We start from the raw sequence: 16,496 nt of genomic DNA on the forward strand, positions 1-16,496 counted from the left end.
CTGCTTTCCCAGAAACAGATGTATGTGCTGGGAATGGCTGAGGAACATGAAGTGATGTTCCTTATTAATAGTAGTGATTCCGCCTGGAGCCCTGACAGCTATACAACAACAGTGTATATGACAACAGTGTATATAACTGTGTATCTGACAGATCTATGACAGTGTATATAACTGTGTATATGATGAGCAACACGGTGGCTCAGTGGTTAGCACTGCAGCCTTGCAGCACTGGACAGGGTTCGAATCCTTCCAGAACAACATCTGCAGAGAGTTTGTATGTTCTCCCTGTGTTTGTGTGGATTTCCTTCCTTTCTACAAAGACATACTGATAGGGGGGAAAAAAGTATGTTGTGATCCTTATATGGGGCTCACAGTCTACACAAAATAAGTAAGCATAATCAAAAAAAACAAAAACAAAAAAAACTGTGTATGTTAGTGTATGTGACTGTGTGTATGATATTGTATATGACAGTTTATGGCAGTATTGACAGACACTGTGTGACAGTATATATGACACTGTGTATATGACAGTGTGTGACAGTATAGATGACACTGTGTATATGACAGTATATGACAGTGTGTGACAGTATATATGACACTGTGTATATGACAGTATAGATGACACTGTGTATATGACAGTCTATGACAGACACTGTGTATATGACAGTCTATGACACTGTGTGACAGTATAGATGACACTGTGTGACAGTATAGATGACACTGTGTATATGACAGTATATGACAGTGTGTGACAGTATATATGACACTGTGTATATGACAGTATAGATGACACTGTGTATGTGACAGTATAGATGACACTGTGTATATGACAGTATATGACACTATGTGACAGTATATATGACACTGTGTATATGACAGTATATGACACTGTGACAGTATATATGACACTGTGTATATGACAGTATATGACACTATGTGACAGTATATATGACACTGTGTATATGACAGTATATGACACTATGTGACAGTATATATGACACTGTGTATATGACAGTCTATGACAGACACTGTGTGACGCCGCTCTCTGCTTCCTGCTCTGGGTGGATGCTGTGAGGGGCGGTCACGTGACCCGCCTACGTCACTTCTCAGAGATCTGGTATTTTAGGGACTTTCCTGAGGCTCCAACTTTTCCTCTCCCCTCCCCCTCTCGCTTTTCCCCGCTGTTCACATTGCCCTTTTACTCCTCTCTCGCAGTTGTTTTTCCCCTGTAATTTTCTTCAGAAACCCGTTGTGGCTGCTGTCCTGTCACGGAGGATCGTCATTGTTAGTCGGGCTCTTACACTGGCACACTGGAGGACGCACTCGGCTCTGGGAGACTACTACGCGAATAGTGCCCTGTACCTGTACACTGGAAGGGGGAAAGGAATTGCCTCATGTCTGTCTTTAAAATGGAGCCCTATGACCCCGTGAGTACTGGAAGAACATGGTTTCCGTATGGTGGATTAGGGGGTAACCGGCTGTGTGAGGCACTACGACTCCTTCAGCAGCAGCCATTGTGGGGGCAACAACTCTGTGCAGTAGTAACTGTGGGGGCAACAACTCTGTGCAGTAGTAACTGTGGGGGCAACAAGTCTGTGCAGTAGTAACTGTGGGGGCAACAACTCTGTGCAGTAGTAACTGTGGGGGCAACAAGTCTGTGCAGTAGTAACTGTGGGGGCAACAAGTCTGTGCAGTAGTAACTGTGGGGGCAACAAGTCTGTGCAGTAGTAACAGTGGGGGCAACAACTCTGTGCAGTAGTAACTGTGGGGGCAACAAGTCTGTGCAGTAGTAACTGTGGGGGCAACAACTCTGTGCAGTAGTAACTGTGGGGGCAACAACTCTGTGCAGTAGTAACTGTGGGGGCAACAAGTCTGTGCAGTAGTAACTGTGGGGGCAACAAGTCTGTGCAGTAGTAACTGTGGGGGCAACAAGTCTGTGCAGTAGTAACTGGGCAACAACTCTGTGCAGTAGTAAACTGTGGGGGCAACAAGTCTGTGCAGTAGTAACTGTGGAGGCAACAACTCTGTGCAGTAGTAACTGTGGGGGCAACAAGTCTGTGCAGTAGTAACTGTGGGGGCAACAAGTCTGTGCAGTAGTAACTGTGGGGGCAACAAGTCTGTGCAGTAGTAACTGTGGGGGCAACAAGTCTGTGCAGTAGTAACTGTGGGGGCAACAACTCTGTGCAGTAGTAACTGTGGGGGCAACAAGTCTGTGCAGTAGTAACTGTGGGGGCAACAAGTCTGTGCAGTAGTAACTGTGGGGGCAACAAGTCTGTGCAGTAGTAACTGTGGGGGCAACAAGTCTGTGCAGTAGTAACTGTGGGGGCAACAAGTCTGTGCAGTAGTAACTGTGGGGGCAACAAGTCTGTGCAGTAGTAACTGTGGGGGCAACAAGTCTGTGCAGTAGTAACTGTGGGGGCAACAAGTCTGTGCAGTAGTAACTGTGGGGGCAACAAGTCTGTGCAGTAGTAACTGTGGGGGCAACAAGTCTGTGCAGTAGTAACTGTGGGGGCAACAAGTCTGTGCAGTAGTAACTGGGCAACAACTCTGTGCAGTAGTAAACTGTGGGGGCAACAAGTCTGTGCAGTAGTAACTGTGGGGGCAACAAGTCTGTGCAGAAGTAACTGGGGGCAACAAGTCTGTGCAGAAGTAACTGTGGGGGCAACAAGTCTGTGCAGTAGCAACTGTGGGGGCAACAACTCTGTGCAGTAGTAACTGTGGGGGCAACAACTCTGTGCAGTAGTAACTGTGGGGGCAACAACTCTGTGCAGTAGTAACTGTGGGGGCAACAAGTCTGTGCAGAAGTAACTGTGGGGGCAACAAGTCTGTGCAGAAGTAACTGTGGGGGCAACAACTCTGTGCAGTAGTAACTGTGGGGGCAACAAGTCTGTGCAGAAGTAACTGTGGGGGCAACAAGTCTGTGCAGTAGTAACTGTGGGGGCAACAAGTCTGTGCAGTAGTAACTGTGGGGGCAACAAGTCTGTGCAGTAGTAACTGTGGGGGCAACAACTCTGTGCAGTAGTAACTGTGGGGGCAACAACTCTGTGCAGTAGTAACTGTGGGGGCAACAAGTCTGTGCAGAAGTAACTGTGGGGGCAACAAGTCTGTGCAGAAGTAACTGTGGGGGCAACAAGTCTGTGCAGTAGTAACTGTGGGGGCAACAAGTCTGTGCAGTAGTAACTGTGGGGGCAACAAGTCTGTGCAGTAGTAACTGTGGGGGCAACAAGTCTGTGCAGTAGTAACTGTGGGGGCAACAAGTCTGTGCAGTAGTAACTGGGGGCAACAAGTCTGTGCAGTAGTAACTGGGGGCAACAACTCTGTGCAGTAGTAACAGTGGGGGCAACAACTCTGTGCAGTAGTAACAGTGGGAGGCAAAGGCCTCCTCAGAATCCGGTCCAAAAAACGGCTAGCTGGGATTTGATGCCGCTGTAGTACATACAGTGCATCGACATCCAGTTGCGGCAGTCCGCTCCGGTTAGGCCCCAATGAATGGGCCTAGTCGGGAGGGAGTGTTTGCACTGCGTGAAGAAAAAGGGCATGTCACTTTTCTGCTTGCGGAAAAAGGAACCCATTGAATTCAATGGGAGGCGGTTATTTGAGCCGGATTTTGACTTGGATTCCGCCTCAAAATCCTGACTAAAAAACCCAGTGTGAACCCAGCTTTAAGGGTGTGAAGAACACAGCCAGATGCTAAACATTTGTTAACACCTTTTTATTACTAAAGGTCAACTCCTTTACATATCTGTGCCAGGCTACCTGCAGGACATGCTGGATATAATGTTATTAGTTTTGTTTTTTTTTTGTCTATCCAGCCATAGTTGACACTAGGAAAAAACATAATGAGAGAAAATGAGGGTGTCCTCCCCCTCACAAGCGAATGCTTACCGTCTGCACATATAGGAGGTTTACCCTTAAACTTACCCCCACCGCATGTCAATTATTACTGTAGATTTGGCCTTTGTGCAGTTGAAAAACTACTGCATGTCTCTCTGGACATTTGGTAGCATTTTTTCTGTGTGTAGCTTAGGCTTTGTTAACATATCTGTGTTGGAGTCGCAGATTCCACCGAAAATTGACAGAGAGAGAAGTCCTGCACAGAGAACTTTTTTCAGTATGAAAACAGCGGAAACCCGACTGACACCAGACGGACTCCTGTGGTTCAGTGCTGTTTTAGAAGACTGTCTCGCCGTCGTTCCGGTCCAATGGTGGATACGAGAGCATGGCACAAGTGTGAACCTAACCTTAGCCTCAAGGGATTTTCCAGCTTTAGGCGAAAAATAAAAAAAATAAAACAGATTTGGGGAAAGTCCCCTTACGCTTATGTGCATATGAGTATCTGGAGAGATCTGGTTGTTTCCATATCTCCCATACAATATAATGGAGAGTCCCTGCATATGCCCAGGCAGCTCTCCCCTGATAAGAAGGAAACAATCTTATAATCAGAATGGGGAAATCCCATCTAATCACTGTGTAATGAAATATCCTGCAGCTTTCTAATATTGTCTGTTTTTGATTTTTAGCTGCTACTTGTATTTTTTTTTTTATCAAAATGCAGAAAATCTAGCACAGGCCAGCTGCTTTATTAAGGGCTAGTTCACACGTGAACTGCCCGCGCGGGTTTTGACACAGAGAGAGACGCGGCAAGCCGCGTCTCTCTCGTCAAAACCCGCCCGCCGCGACCATCGCTGTCGCGGCTTAACCCTCTGCTGTCGGCTCGAATGAGCCGACATAGGAGGGAGCTGCCAGGGGCGAAAGCGCGGCTTCCGCCTGAAGAAAGGACATGTCCTTTCTTTTCTCCGCTAGCAGCAGCTCGCCGCTAGCGGAGAACAGAAGCCCGGCGGTCTCCATAGACCACCATTATAAGGGGAGGTTTTGGACGCGAAATCCGCTGTCAAAAACCTCCCCTAAGGGTGAATTCACACTGAGTAAACGCTAGCTTATTCTGAACGTAAAACACGTTCAGAATAAGCGGCGTCTAAAGCAGCTCCATTCATTTCTATGGGAGCGGGGATACGAGCGCTCCCCATAGAAATGAATGGGCTGCTTCTTTCACTCCGTGCAGTCCCATTGAAGTGAATGGGGAGTGCCGGCGTGTACGCTCCGGCATGAGCAGAGCTTGCCGTATACGATCGGCGTATACGGCAAGCTCTGCTCATGCCGGAGCGTACACGCCGGCACTCCCCATTCACTTCAATGGGACTGCACGGAGTGAAAGAAGCAGCCCATTCATTTCTATGGGGAGCGCTCGTATCCCCGCTCCCATAGAAATGAATGGAGCTGCTTTAGACGCCGCTTATTCTGAACGTGTTTTACGTTCAGAATAAGCTAGCGTTTACTCAGTGTGAATTCACCCTTATACTCACGTGTGAACTAGCCCTAAGACCGTCATCTTGTGCAATGTTCTTAATCTGTTTCTCTCCCGGTGTGAGTTGCACCAGAATAAGGAGGAAAAATAAGTCCAGCAGTCCGTTGCGGTTTTGGAAATTGCAGCATGTCAATTACACATTCTGTTTCCCTATAGGTATAATTTTTTTGGTTGCAGCCCACTACATGGGGCCTTAGCCTTAAAGGGATTTGTTGACCCTAATGTGTGTTTCATACTGATGACCTATTGTGTTGATAGATCAACCATATCTGATCTGAAGAAGTCTTAACACCTAGACCCCACACAGATCAGCTGTGCTGGCTGTCTCCAGGTGCTGGAAGCTACTGCAGTGGACAGGGAGTGAATGCAACTCCTCTATTCCAATAATAGAAGTGCAACTGCAGTTCCCTCAGTGTTGCCTCAGCATTTTACAGTGGATGGGAGCTGCAGCTCTGGCTCCAATTACTTAAATAGAAGTGGAGCTGCTTCCGTTCCTTGTTCACTGCTGTAACTTCCAGTAGACTAATGGAACAGCTGATCTGTGCAGGGTCTGGGTGCTGGACCCACATAGATCACATAGTTATCTATGGTGTGGAGAGGTCATTAATATTAAACAGACATTAGGGGCTTGAAAAATCCCATTAAGTTAAGGCTCCGCAGAAAAAAGCGTTAGGGGAAAAACCACGGCAGCAACGGATCGTGATTTCCCCACAGCGCCATTCACAGAAAGTCTATAGAGTTTTCCTTTGTGGACTTTGTGCTTCCATCATATCTATAGAGAGAGCGTTTCCACAGGTATAATTGACATGCTGCACTTTTCTGCTGCACTTTTCTGCAATGTGTGGATTTATAGTGACTGTAAAACACTGCGGTTTTTGCTGCGGCGTTTATGCTACGTGGGGCCTGGCCTTAGGGTAAGCCCCAAGTGGCAGAAAACCTGCTTTTTTGTTGCAGACTTTGTTGTAGTTTTTTGAACCCAACCCAGGAGTGAGTTTAGCAGGAAAAGTATTAATACTTTCTTAATATTTCCCACTTCTCTTCAAGGTCTCTTGACTTTGTCTCAAGAAACTGCAGCAAAATCAGCAACCAATAAAAAGCAGCTTTTCTGCAATCTTAAGCATCTCAAGAACTGCATTGAGCTTTTAATTGCAGTAATGAGTAGCACGATATTCTACATTTAGGCCGGCGCCCCTCATTGTAGAAACGCCGCAGCAAATATTGCAGCGGGAAAGCTGCATTTTCAAAAACTCGTTTTTGAAAATTGCAGCAAGTCAATTATACCTTTAGGCCGGAAATGCCACGGGAAAAATCGCGGCGTTATACAGTAACAGCAAAGTGGATGGGATTCATGCGAATCCCATGTCCACTTTGCGTTTAAAATCTGCAGCGTGGCACGATTTTGGAAATCGCAGCATGTTTATTATATCTACGGAAACGCCGGCGGCATTCCCGTAGATATAATGGTAACAGAGAGTCCGCAGAGGAAAACTCTGTGAACTTTCTGTTCAAAGCGCTGCAGGAAGAACCGTTCCTGCCGCTGTTGTTCCCGCAGCGCTGTAGCGCTGCATTTCCGGCCTGTGGGGCCTTAGGAAACACTGGTGTTTTCCATATGGGTAAAATAGGGGCAGAAAGTCCTCAAAAGCAAACTCTGTGGACTTTCAGTTCAAACTGCTGTGAAAAAAGAACAAGTGTTTCCACCGTGGACATTTCTGCAGAATTTTTTTTTTTTTGTTGTTGCCACTCACTACAAGGGGCTGTAACCATAAGCAGAGTCGAATATTTGAGGGATGTTCTAAAAACCAACATGTTTTTATTGTATATTTTATAAAAAGTCCAATAGCTGTACAGTCCTATAGCTGTGCATGTGATGCTGTGCCATGGGGGATCATGGGATTAATGGCAGAGCACGGAGAAAGTGACATCACGTAACCAAATGAGGAGGAGAATCCCATAAATTGTCAGAAAGAATGGTGCATGGTGACCACTACCATCCCAGTTCAGTGCCCACAGGGGAAGCAGCCCAACAGAACCCCCGCTGCCAGATCACACTACTGGCATCCAATACTGATTCAATATCTATTGTCACAACTTATCTAGAACTCTATTTTTGCAGGACAGGTTGTAGATTTTTTTGATACCATTTTATGGTATGTACAACTTTTTGATCACTTTTTATTGCTTTTTTTTGTTGGAGAGGTGAGGTGGTCAAAACACATCATTTTGCACATTACAGTATTTTTTTTTTTACAACACAGCCACGTAATCCTACTATTATAAAGGTGAAAGTTTGTGTGTTTGGATGTTTGTTCCTCGATCGCAACCAAACGGCTGAATGGAACCGACATATTGCCCAGGAAGGAAGGATAGGCTACTCTAAATGTTGGTCACTCACCCCAAATCACCACCGCGACCCTCAAAAGTTCACTCTGGCTCTGCTGTAGGAGCTGGCATTACGCCAGCCCAGGTCTTTCCACACACCTCCTATTGGTGCCTGGCAGGGTGTGAGCGGGCTATGGAGCCAGCGCTGTGGCACCATACGTTGCCGGTGAAGTGTGGGTGGGGCAATTGACCGGGGAGATGGTAGTCAACATGGCGGCAGCCCACATGTTCTGGCCACCGTTGCCATCCCAGGCTGCCTACACACCGCCGGCATGCCGGACGGCTACACAGGACCGCTCATGCCGGCAGATATTGCGGCCTAGACAGCATGCAAAAGGTGAGTCCAGGGGTGTGGCCGGTGTCCGCAATGATCGGCCCTATTAACCCTAACGGCGCCTCAGTCACAGCTGACCGAGGCGCCATGACCTCCGCCGGCGCGTGGGCGCTGCAATGTTCTTTCTCTGCTATGTTCCTTCTCCATGCCGGCACCCAGACCAAGCTTTGTGGCTGGTGTCATGTTGCTATGGCAGCCAGGAGCGTTGCGTAGGGTCCCTGGCCTATTGGTCTTTTGCTCCTACTGCAGCCTATGCTACGTAGCCTGCAATAGAAGCGTTGGTATTATGCAATGCATAGCATAAAACCGGCACTTCTACTGCAGGCTACGTAGCATAGGCTGCAGTAGGAGCGAAAGACCGACAGGCTGGGGACCCTGTGCAACGCTCCCGGCTGCCATAGCAACGTGACGCCGGCCCCAGAGCTTGGCCTGGGTGGCGGCACGGAGACGGAACATAGCAGCACCCATGCGCCAGCGGAGGAAATGGCGCCGCGATCAGCTGTGACTGAGGCGCTGGAAGGGTTAATGTGGACGATCATTGCGCCCACCGACCGGTATTATGCAAAGCATAGCATAAAACCCACGGTTCTATTGCAGCCTATGCATTGCATAACATCGGCGCTTCTATTGCACCCTATGCTACGTAACTTGCAATAAAACCACGGTATTATGCTACGTAGTCTGCAATTGAAGCGCCAGTATTGTGTAATGCATGGCATAAAACCGGCACTTTTATTGCAGGATATGGTACATAGCCTGCAATCGAAGCGCCGGTATTATGCAATGCATTCCCATTGTAATGCATTGCATTACTAATCACACACCCTGGGGTTCGAGACCACTAGAGAGTGCAATAAATGCAGAACCTAAATTTACAAAAAAATGTCCAAAAATAAAAACCTCCCCCCCCCAAAAAAAAAAAACAAACAAAAACAAAACGCCACTTTCCCTAGAACACATCAAAAACTCATTACATACTGTGAAACACATATATCTTAGGTAGGGACTAAGGGCAGCGCGGACGAAGTCGCGGGTAATGCTAGTAACATTATATTTTCATAGTTTGGAATTGCGCACACAATGAAACCTAATATGTTTATTTAAAACCAGTAATTTTTTAAAATTTTTTTTTTTTTTTTGCTTGATCCTGTACAATAAACTGCATTACTAATGTATTGCAGTATAAAGTATATTATTGTCTGTGCATGGTAAAGAGACTTTATTGACCTCCTGGTTGTCTCACCCTGCCGTCTCATAGTCTAACCATTGATTTGTAGCATTTGATAGATTAATCTATCAAAGTCCTTCAGTTTAAAATCAATGGGGTAGGGGGTCCGTCGGGCTTCGTACATGTCCATTGCTCTTCTTCTCCTATGGACCAGAACAACAGACAGTCCAACACTAGTGTGAATCTAGCGCGAAAAATGGTGTTTCTATTCTCAGTAAATTAATTTCAGTAAAGTATCTAACAAAGTTGGCAAACTTTCCATTAATAAGTAGGTTTCATTTACACAAAACTGGAAAATCCCTTAAAAGATAGAAAGTTCTAAAGAAATAGAAAGTTCAGTAAGGGTGAATTCACACTGAGTAAACGCTAGCTTATTCTGAACGTAAAACACGTTCAGAATAAGCGGCGTCTAAAGCAGCTCCATTCATTTCTATGGGTGCGGGGATACGAGCGCTCCCCATAGAAATGAATGGGCTGCTTCTTTCACTCCGTGCAGTCCCATTGAAGTGAATGGGGAGTGCCGGCGTATACGGCAAGCTCTGCTCATGCCGGAGCGTACACGCCGGCACTCCCCATTCACTTCAATGGGACTGCACGGAGTGAAAGAAGCAGCCCATTCATTTCTATGGGGAGCGCTCGTATCCCCGCTCCCATAGAAATGAATGGAGCTGCTTTAGACGCCGCTTATTCTGAACGTGTTTTACGTTCAGAATAAGCTAGCGTTTACTCAGTGTGAATTCACCCTTAGAGTGTATTCCTCTGCTTTATCTGCTGATGGTATCCACTGTTATAAAAGACAAGGCTCTAGTCATACTGGCACAATATCTGTCTGCAGGAATGGGTTTGTCAGATATTTTGGAATCCTCTTAGACCCTATTAGTTGTATGTTCTGGAATTGGTTATAGCAATCATTATGGGGAGGAGAAGAATTGGGCAGCTGGATTGCAACATGCCCCATCTCCATGCCCCAAGTGACTGTCAGGGGTGTCTAGCAGAAGTTTACTGCAGTTTCCCCTTTAAGAGCACTTGCAGAGCATGTCTAGTAGGGTGAGGAGGTTTAGCCAAGAGTTATCTAACGTACATGGCCAAGCTTAGTGATAATGGTAAAGTCCATAGAGCCCGTAATTAAAACAAAATACTAGAAAGTCCCAATCCCAGTGGAGCACACAGTGTATACTTTTATTGTAGGGGTGGGGGGGAATGTTATTTCCATAGACTCATATAATGATCACTTCCTCCACAGCTGCATTTGAGGAAGTGAGATACAGGCTGACTGTATAGGTAGTGTTTATTTCTCTGCATGTACTATATGAATCTGTGTGGATTTAGGCCGTGTAGTAAGTACAAGTGAAGAACATAAAGCCATGTGCTTGCCATGTTACAGTAAAACATGTGGGCACCATTATTGCTGCGATACTTCAATTTGTCATGTCTCTAGATTCCCCCTAGTGCTGGTGTCTATTCCTCTGGTCTGTCAGATGAAGGGCTCATTGAATAATATGAATAATATGGGATCCTTTGGTAGGACAAGGAAGCTACATCACTGTATCTGACTCCTCCTCACTGTGACAGCTCATTTCTTATAGTTTCTTTTAGCAAAAGCAAAATTTTAGAATAACCCACAAACACGAAAAAAAAAGTGAGATTTTATTTTTAGGCACAATTGGCGAGCCCTGGTGTGTGTGTGGTCATGTATATGTAGCTTGTCCTCTGCTCTATAACCAGCCCTGGTGTGTGCGGTTATGTATATGTAGCTTGTCCTCTGCTCTCTAACAAGCCCTGGTGTGTGCGGTTATGTATATGTAGCTTGTCCTCTGCTCTCTAACAAGCCCTGGTGTGTGCGGTTATGTATATGTAGCTTGTTCTCTACTCTCTAACAAGCCCTGGTGTGTGTGGTCATGTATATGTAGCTTGTCCTCTGCTCTCTAACAAGCCCTGGTGTGTGTGTGTGTGTGTGTGTGTGTATGTGTGTGTGTGTGTGTGTTCATGTATATGTAGCTTGTCCTCTGCTCTCTAACCAGCCCTGGTGTGTGCGGTTATGTATATGTAGCTTGTCCTCTGCTCTCTAACAAGCCCTGGTGTGTGCGGTTATGTATATGTAGCTTGTCCTCTGCTCTCTAACAAGCCCTGGTGTGTGCGGTTATGTATATGTAGCTTGTTCTCTACTCTCTAACAAGCCCTGGTGTGTGTGGTCATGTATATGTAGCTTGTCCTCTGCTCTCTAACAAGCCCTGGTGTGTGTGTGTGTGTGTGTGTGTGTGTGTGTGTGTGTTCATGTATATGTAGCTTGTCCTCTGCTCTCTAACCAGCCCTGGTGTGTGTGGTCATGTATATGTAGCTTGTCCTCTGCTCTCTAACCATCCCTAGTGTGTGCGGTTATGTATATGTAGCTTGTCCTCTGCTCTCTAACCATCCCTAGTGTGTGCGGTCATGTATATGTAGCTTGGCCTCTGCACTGTTTGTTTCACCTCCATGTATTGCTGCTCCCATCTACATATCTTTATAGGGCTGACACTAGCCAGCATGGCTTCTCTCACATCCATGTCTCTGCTTCTGCTGCCCTTGTATATATGTACACTGACTTGGAGGTTGAGGTGAGCTTGATGGGCTGTTCACTCGTAGGAATTTGACACTAGGTTCACACCTGTGTTCAGTTTTGCATTCAGGGGTCCCGAACAGAAACCAAATCTGCTTAAGGCTAAGGCCACACATTGCGGAAATGCAGCTTTTTTTTGTTGCAGATTTTGTTGTGGTGTTTTGAGCCAAAGCCAAAAATGGCTACAGAAGGAATGGAGAATATATAGGAAGTTCTTATACTTTTCCCTTATACTCAATCCACTCCTGAGTTTGGCTCAAAAACCGCAACAAAATCTGCCACAAAAGAAGCTGCGTTTCTGCACTGTGGGGCCTCAGCCTTAAAAAAGTCATTATCCAAAAAGGGCAAAAAGTGCGTAGACAAAAGCATTGCTTGCAGCAGGTTCTGGGACGGAAACCCCGAACAGAGTTCAAGCGCTTGTGTGACCCCAGCCTAATTTGGGCTGGATTTCGCCCCCAAATCAGTGGCATATTACACCCAAACTCTGTGTCCCATTGTTTTTATCGCAGTAGGATGCAAATAATAAGCTTCCTGCTCAGTCTTGTCACGGATGCTGGGGCTGATCCAACTACCACGTCCACAGCCCGTGACTCCCAAGCGATTAGGCCTAACAGAAAGCCGTGATACAATGCATTCTGCTGTGGCTAACAGTCAGAAAATGAAGAGGAATTCCTATTTTTCTGCCGAGTGAACGGTCCCTTAGAACAGTTTCACACATTTTTTATATTTTTTGAAATTTTTTTTTTTTTTTTGCAAAAATCAGGAGGCTTCAAAGCTGTGCGTACGAAAAACTGTGGGTACAGGACGTTTTCGCCTGCCGATTTCAGGCAGACATTGCGACATATGAACTTAGCTTTCATATCACTGAAGGGCTTACAAGTAGTTATAGACATCCTGTTGTGTTGGGGAAGTCATATTACTAGGTATAGATCCTTGTACACATGAGAGTTCATCCTGTGCTGCTGCACCTCATTTTATAAGAATTTAAGTCATTCCTGATTGTTTTTTTTTTTTTTAATAACTGCTTTAATAAGAATACTGATCTTAGTCTCATGTCTTTATGTTGTTTTATGTCTATATGGTCATGCTCTCTCTGTTTTCTTGTATTGTTACTGGTGATTCCTGTAATTTGTTCCGCTCTGAATCACAGCTACAGAAATCCTTGGGCTGCACCCTTTCCCCTGCTCATATTACTGTACTGGAGATCTTTACTTGGAATGTTCCTCAAAGCTACACTTTCACTATTATCAGCTGGTTTCTTGTGTACTTTGGCTGAAAATATATTTTCTATTGTTTTTGTGTCCAAGCTTGCCAAGTGGAACTATTTCTGAGGCTGCACAAAACTAATGAGTCTTGTAATGCCCAATTCAATTCTGCGTTTGGGTTTCCGTTTGGGGAGCCCCTGAATGGAAACCTATCGGATAAAAAAAAGTGGTTACCTAAGGAAATCCGCGGACCCCATAGACTATAATGGGGTTCGTGTGGTTAGTGCTCCGGTTTCCGCATGAAAAACGTGGAGAGAAAAGTGCTGCTCGTAGGACTTTATTCTCTGCATATCTTATGTGGATAGGGGAACGGAATGGCCCGAATGCAGATGTGAATCGGGCCTAAGCAGCAAACGCCATGGGGAACCTGTCACGTTAAAAATGAAGTCAGGTTTGCGGGTAGCACGTTATAGAGCTGGAGGCCAGGAATGCAGTAAATCCCTGTTCTGGTCTTTAGGAGTCCAGTGGGCGCTCCTATTCAGGGATTGACAGCCTTTCCTGTATGAGTGTTCATAGAGCTAGATGCCAGTCACTGGATTGGACCAACCACTGGACACCTAAGCACAGAAGGAGCATGTATATAAATGAAGAAGTGACAGGTTATACTGGCCCTCCTCTGGGGATGACACTGGTTGTGTGAGCGGCTGCACACCAGGCTTAGCCTTGAGTTTGTGAATGATTAAGGCTGGTCTTACACCACCGTAATGATTCTACAGTCCGCATATTGCTGATCAGCAACATAGACTTCACAGACACCCATGAACTGCCGCACTGGCCCATAGAGTGCCATGAATTCACGGCCATTATGGACCTGCTCTATAAATTGCGGACCTCGGTCACGTCCCGACACACCACAGTTAAAATATCCGGTGGAAAACCCTCAATTGTGGACTTGCCGTGTCAGAGCAGCCTTATTACTTACCACTTGTGAGCCCTTACTAGCAGTATAGTAACCCACAAAACCATGCTGCTAATAACATGTCACAGGGAGTAACAAACAAGCCTTGCCCTAAGGTAAAACTAGCAGCCTGGCCCTGGCCTGTGTCTTTACATTAGCAAAACTAGATCTCAATCTGCCGTACTCCGGTTATATCCCATGCGTCCTGCAGATAGGACTTGCGTGTACAATCAGAACGGTTCCCTTCAAGCCTGTGGAATCTGAGTTGGGGCTTAATAAAAAGTTACCGGCTTCAAAATAAAAAAACTAATTATTGTAAATGATTGTATTAATGTTATTAGTGATATTGTCTAATATTAGATTAATACTTTGTTATATTATATATTTCATAAGAAAGCGTTCAGAAATTGAGGAGCTTTTCTGCTTATCTCTGACCATGACTGTCAGGCTATTCTGAAGGAATCTGAGCTTTGGCCTACTGACTCCACAGCTCCGTTCTCCACACCCACAATCCATGGCAGGTGCATAGCGCCCTCTAAGGAGGGCCTGTGCCGGTTTACATAGATGAGATCTACCAGCAGTGTCAGTGATCAGAGACAACACTTATCATGGACATTTAGGTCTCTTGTCTGCCGGGTCAAATCTGACCACACTAGTAAAGAGGTTGGCTTGAGAGGGTGAATGGCCAGCTGCATGGTCACACAAAATCACTGTTTTCACCACTTTGCCTAGCATAACATAAAGTAATAAAAAGTGCTAAATCCCTGTGTGCTTCCCAGAGTGGCATCAATAAAAATGTCAATTTGTCCTGCAAAAAGGGCCCTTACAGTGATGGATGTAAAAAGCAAATTGCTGTGTGAACAGAAAAATCTAATGGTTTTTGGAAAGTGGGGAGTAAAAAGCCAAAATGGAAAATGGCTTTGGCAGGAAGGGGTTAAATACAGTGGCTGGGAGGTAAACTTCATTTTTTTGTGATAATGTTGTGTATTTAATGTGCTCTGTTATGTCTCCCCAAGCAGCTCATTCTTAATGGGGATCTTGATGAAAATGGCTTTGGCTATTCACCAATAAACCACCATGATCCTGATTCGGAAATCCGTAAGTTACCCTGGGAAATTGTAATGCTATGAAATTGTTCTGCCTGCGTCTTCTTTATCGACTCTTGTCATGTTAGTCATAAAACGCCACCCAGCCTCCATAAGCGTGGCCCCAATTCCTGGACAACCCCTTTAACCAATTTCAGTTCACAGTTTATTCTTTCTTGAAATTGAAAATTCACACAATTTCCCATATCTGAATTGTATTCACTGTATATGTTACCTAAGTTATCAGAGATTGGATTAGAGAGAAACTGAAATTGGGTATGTCCACATTGGGCGGATACCTTGCAGATTTAGCATTTACGCTACCAGATGTTGTCCACGTACTGCAGAAAAGATCTGCCCAGAAGAAAGGGCAGGTCAGGTTTTTTTTTTTTCCGCTAGTGGGAACAAACCGATAGCAGTAAAAAGAATGCTAGCGGGTCATTCCATATCAAGTGATCCAAATAGGAATATTTTTTTACCTGACGTCTTTAGATTTTTTATTTTTTATGAAGTACAACTTAAGTTGATTACAAATAAAAAGTTTTGAATTTTTTTCTTCATCAGTTAATTTTTTATAGACTTCTAAAGTTTTGAAAAAGTGTGAATTTTGGCCTGGTATGGCTTTACATTTTTTTAACATATCTTGGGTTAGAATTAAGATAAATAGGTGGGAGAGGCATCATTTTTCTCAGAGCGGTACCGGCTTTCATTTGATATGTCGCAAGACGATGTTTGTTTATATTTTGTTTTGGAGAAATCAAATTCAAAATTTTGATGCGCAATTGTGAAAAAAACGTATGTTTTAAAATTGTAAAAAAAAATGCATTTGTGTTACTTGTGTTCTTGGTTATATTTGTACAGGTTTTCAACTTGGGCCCAAATTGGGATCAATTTTTTTTTTTTTTTTTTTTTTTTTTAAAGCCTTGAATCATCTTATTTTATGTTTGTGTGGCTTCTTCCTTTTTTCTTTTCAAATTACAACTTGCTGAATTCAACATTTATATGCAACAATAAAAAAAATAAAAAACAAATACTGTAAGTGCCAGAACAAATACATCTTATCATCAGAACACAGCTTGTTCAGCATTTTCAACCTGAATGCATTGAACAAACCGAAAGAAAAACGCTGCTCATATCCTCAAGTGCGATTTTCGAAATAGTCTCATGCTAATTATATGTTAACAAGAGTACAAGAACCAATATTCATAACACCTATTTCTACATGTAACAATTGTTCTTTATTATATCACTAAACATGTAATTTATTAAGAAAAATAGTCCAGTAGATAAATCCTCATTGTATAAAATATGAACTAATCAAACAATTAATAGGACATTTTTAAACT

The 16,496-nt window shown here is 44.6% G+C and overlaps 1 protein-coding gene across 2 annotated transcripts in view; it reads left to right on the top strand.

The window, feature by feature from the left end:
- Window positions 1–1,104: 1,104 nt before the first annotated feature.
- The window catches only part of NFKB2 (nuclear factor kappa B subunit 2), a 51,787-nt gene continuing 36,395 nt past the window's right edge, over window positions 1,105–16,496 (top strand). Inside the window, exons 1-2 of one of the 2 annotated variants that reach the window (XM_075258173.1) lie at window positions 1,105–1,427; window positions 15,082–15,163. In XM_075258173.1, coding sequence (XP_075114274.1) covers window positions 1,395–1,427; window positions 15,082–15,163 — 115 coding nt within the window. In that variant the 5' untranslated portion in view covers window positions 1,105–1,394. The remainder of the gene's footprint in view (window positions 1,428–15,081; window positions 15,164–16,496) is intronic. The other variant, XM_075258174.1, reaches the window with a different exon arrangement.

Source organism: Leptodactylus fuscus, chromosome 10 (assembly GCF_031893055.1).
Source record: "Leptodactylus fuscus isolate aLepFus1 chromosome 10, aLepFus1.hap2, whole genome shotgun sequence".
In the NCBI taxonomy this organism is placed as follows: domain Eukaryota; kingdom Metazoa; phylum Chordata; class Amphibia; order Anura; family Leptodactylidae; genus Leptodactylus; species Leptodactylus fuscus.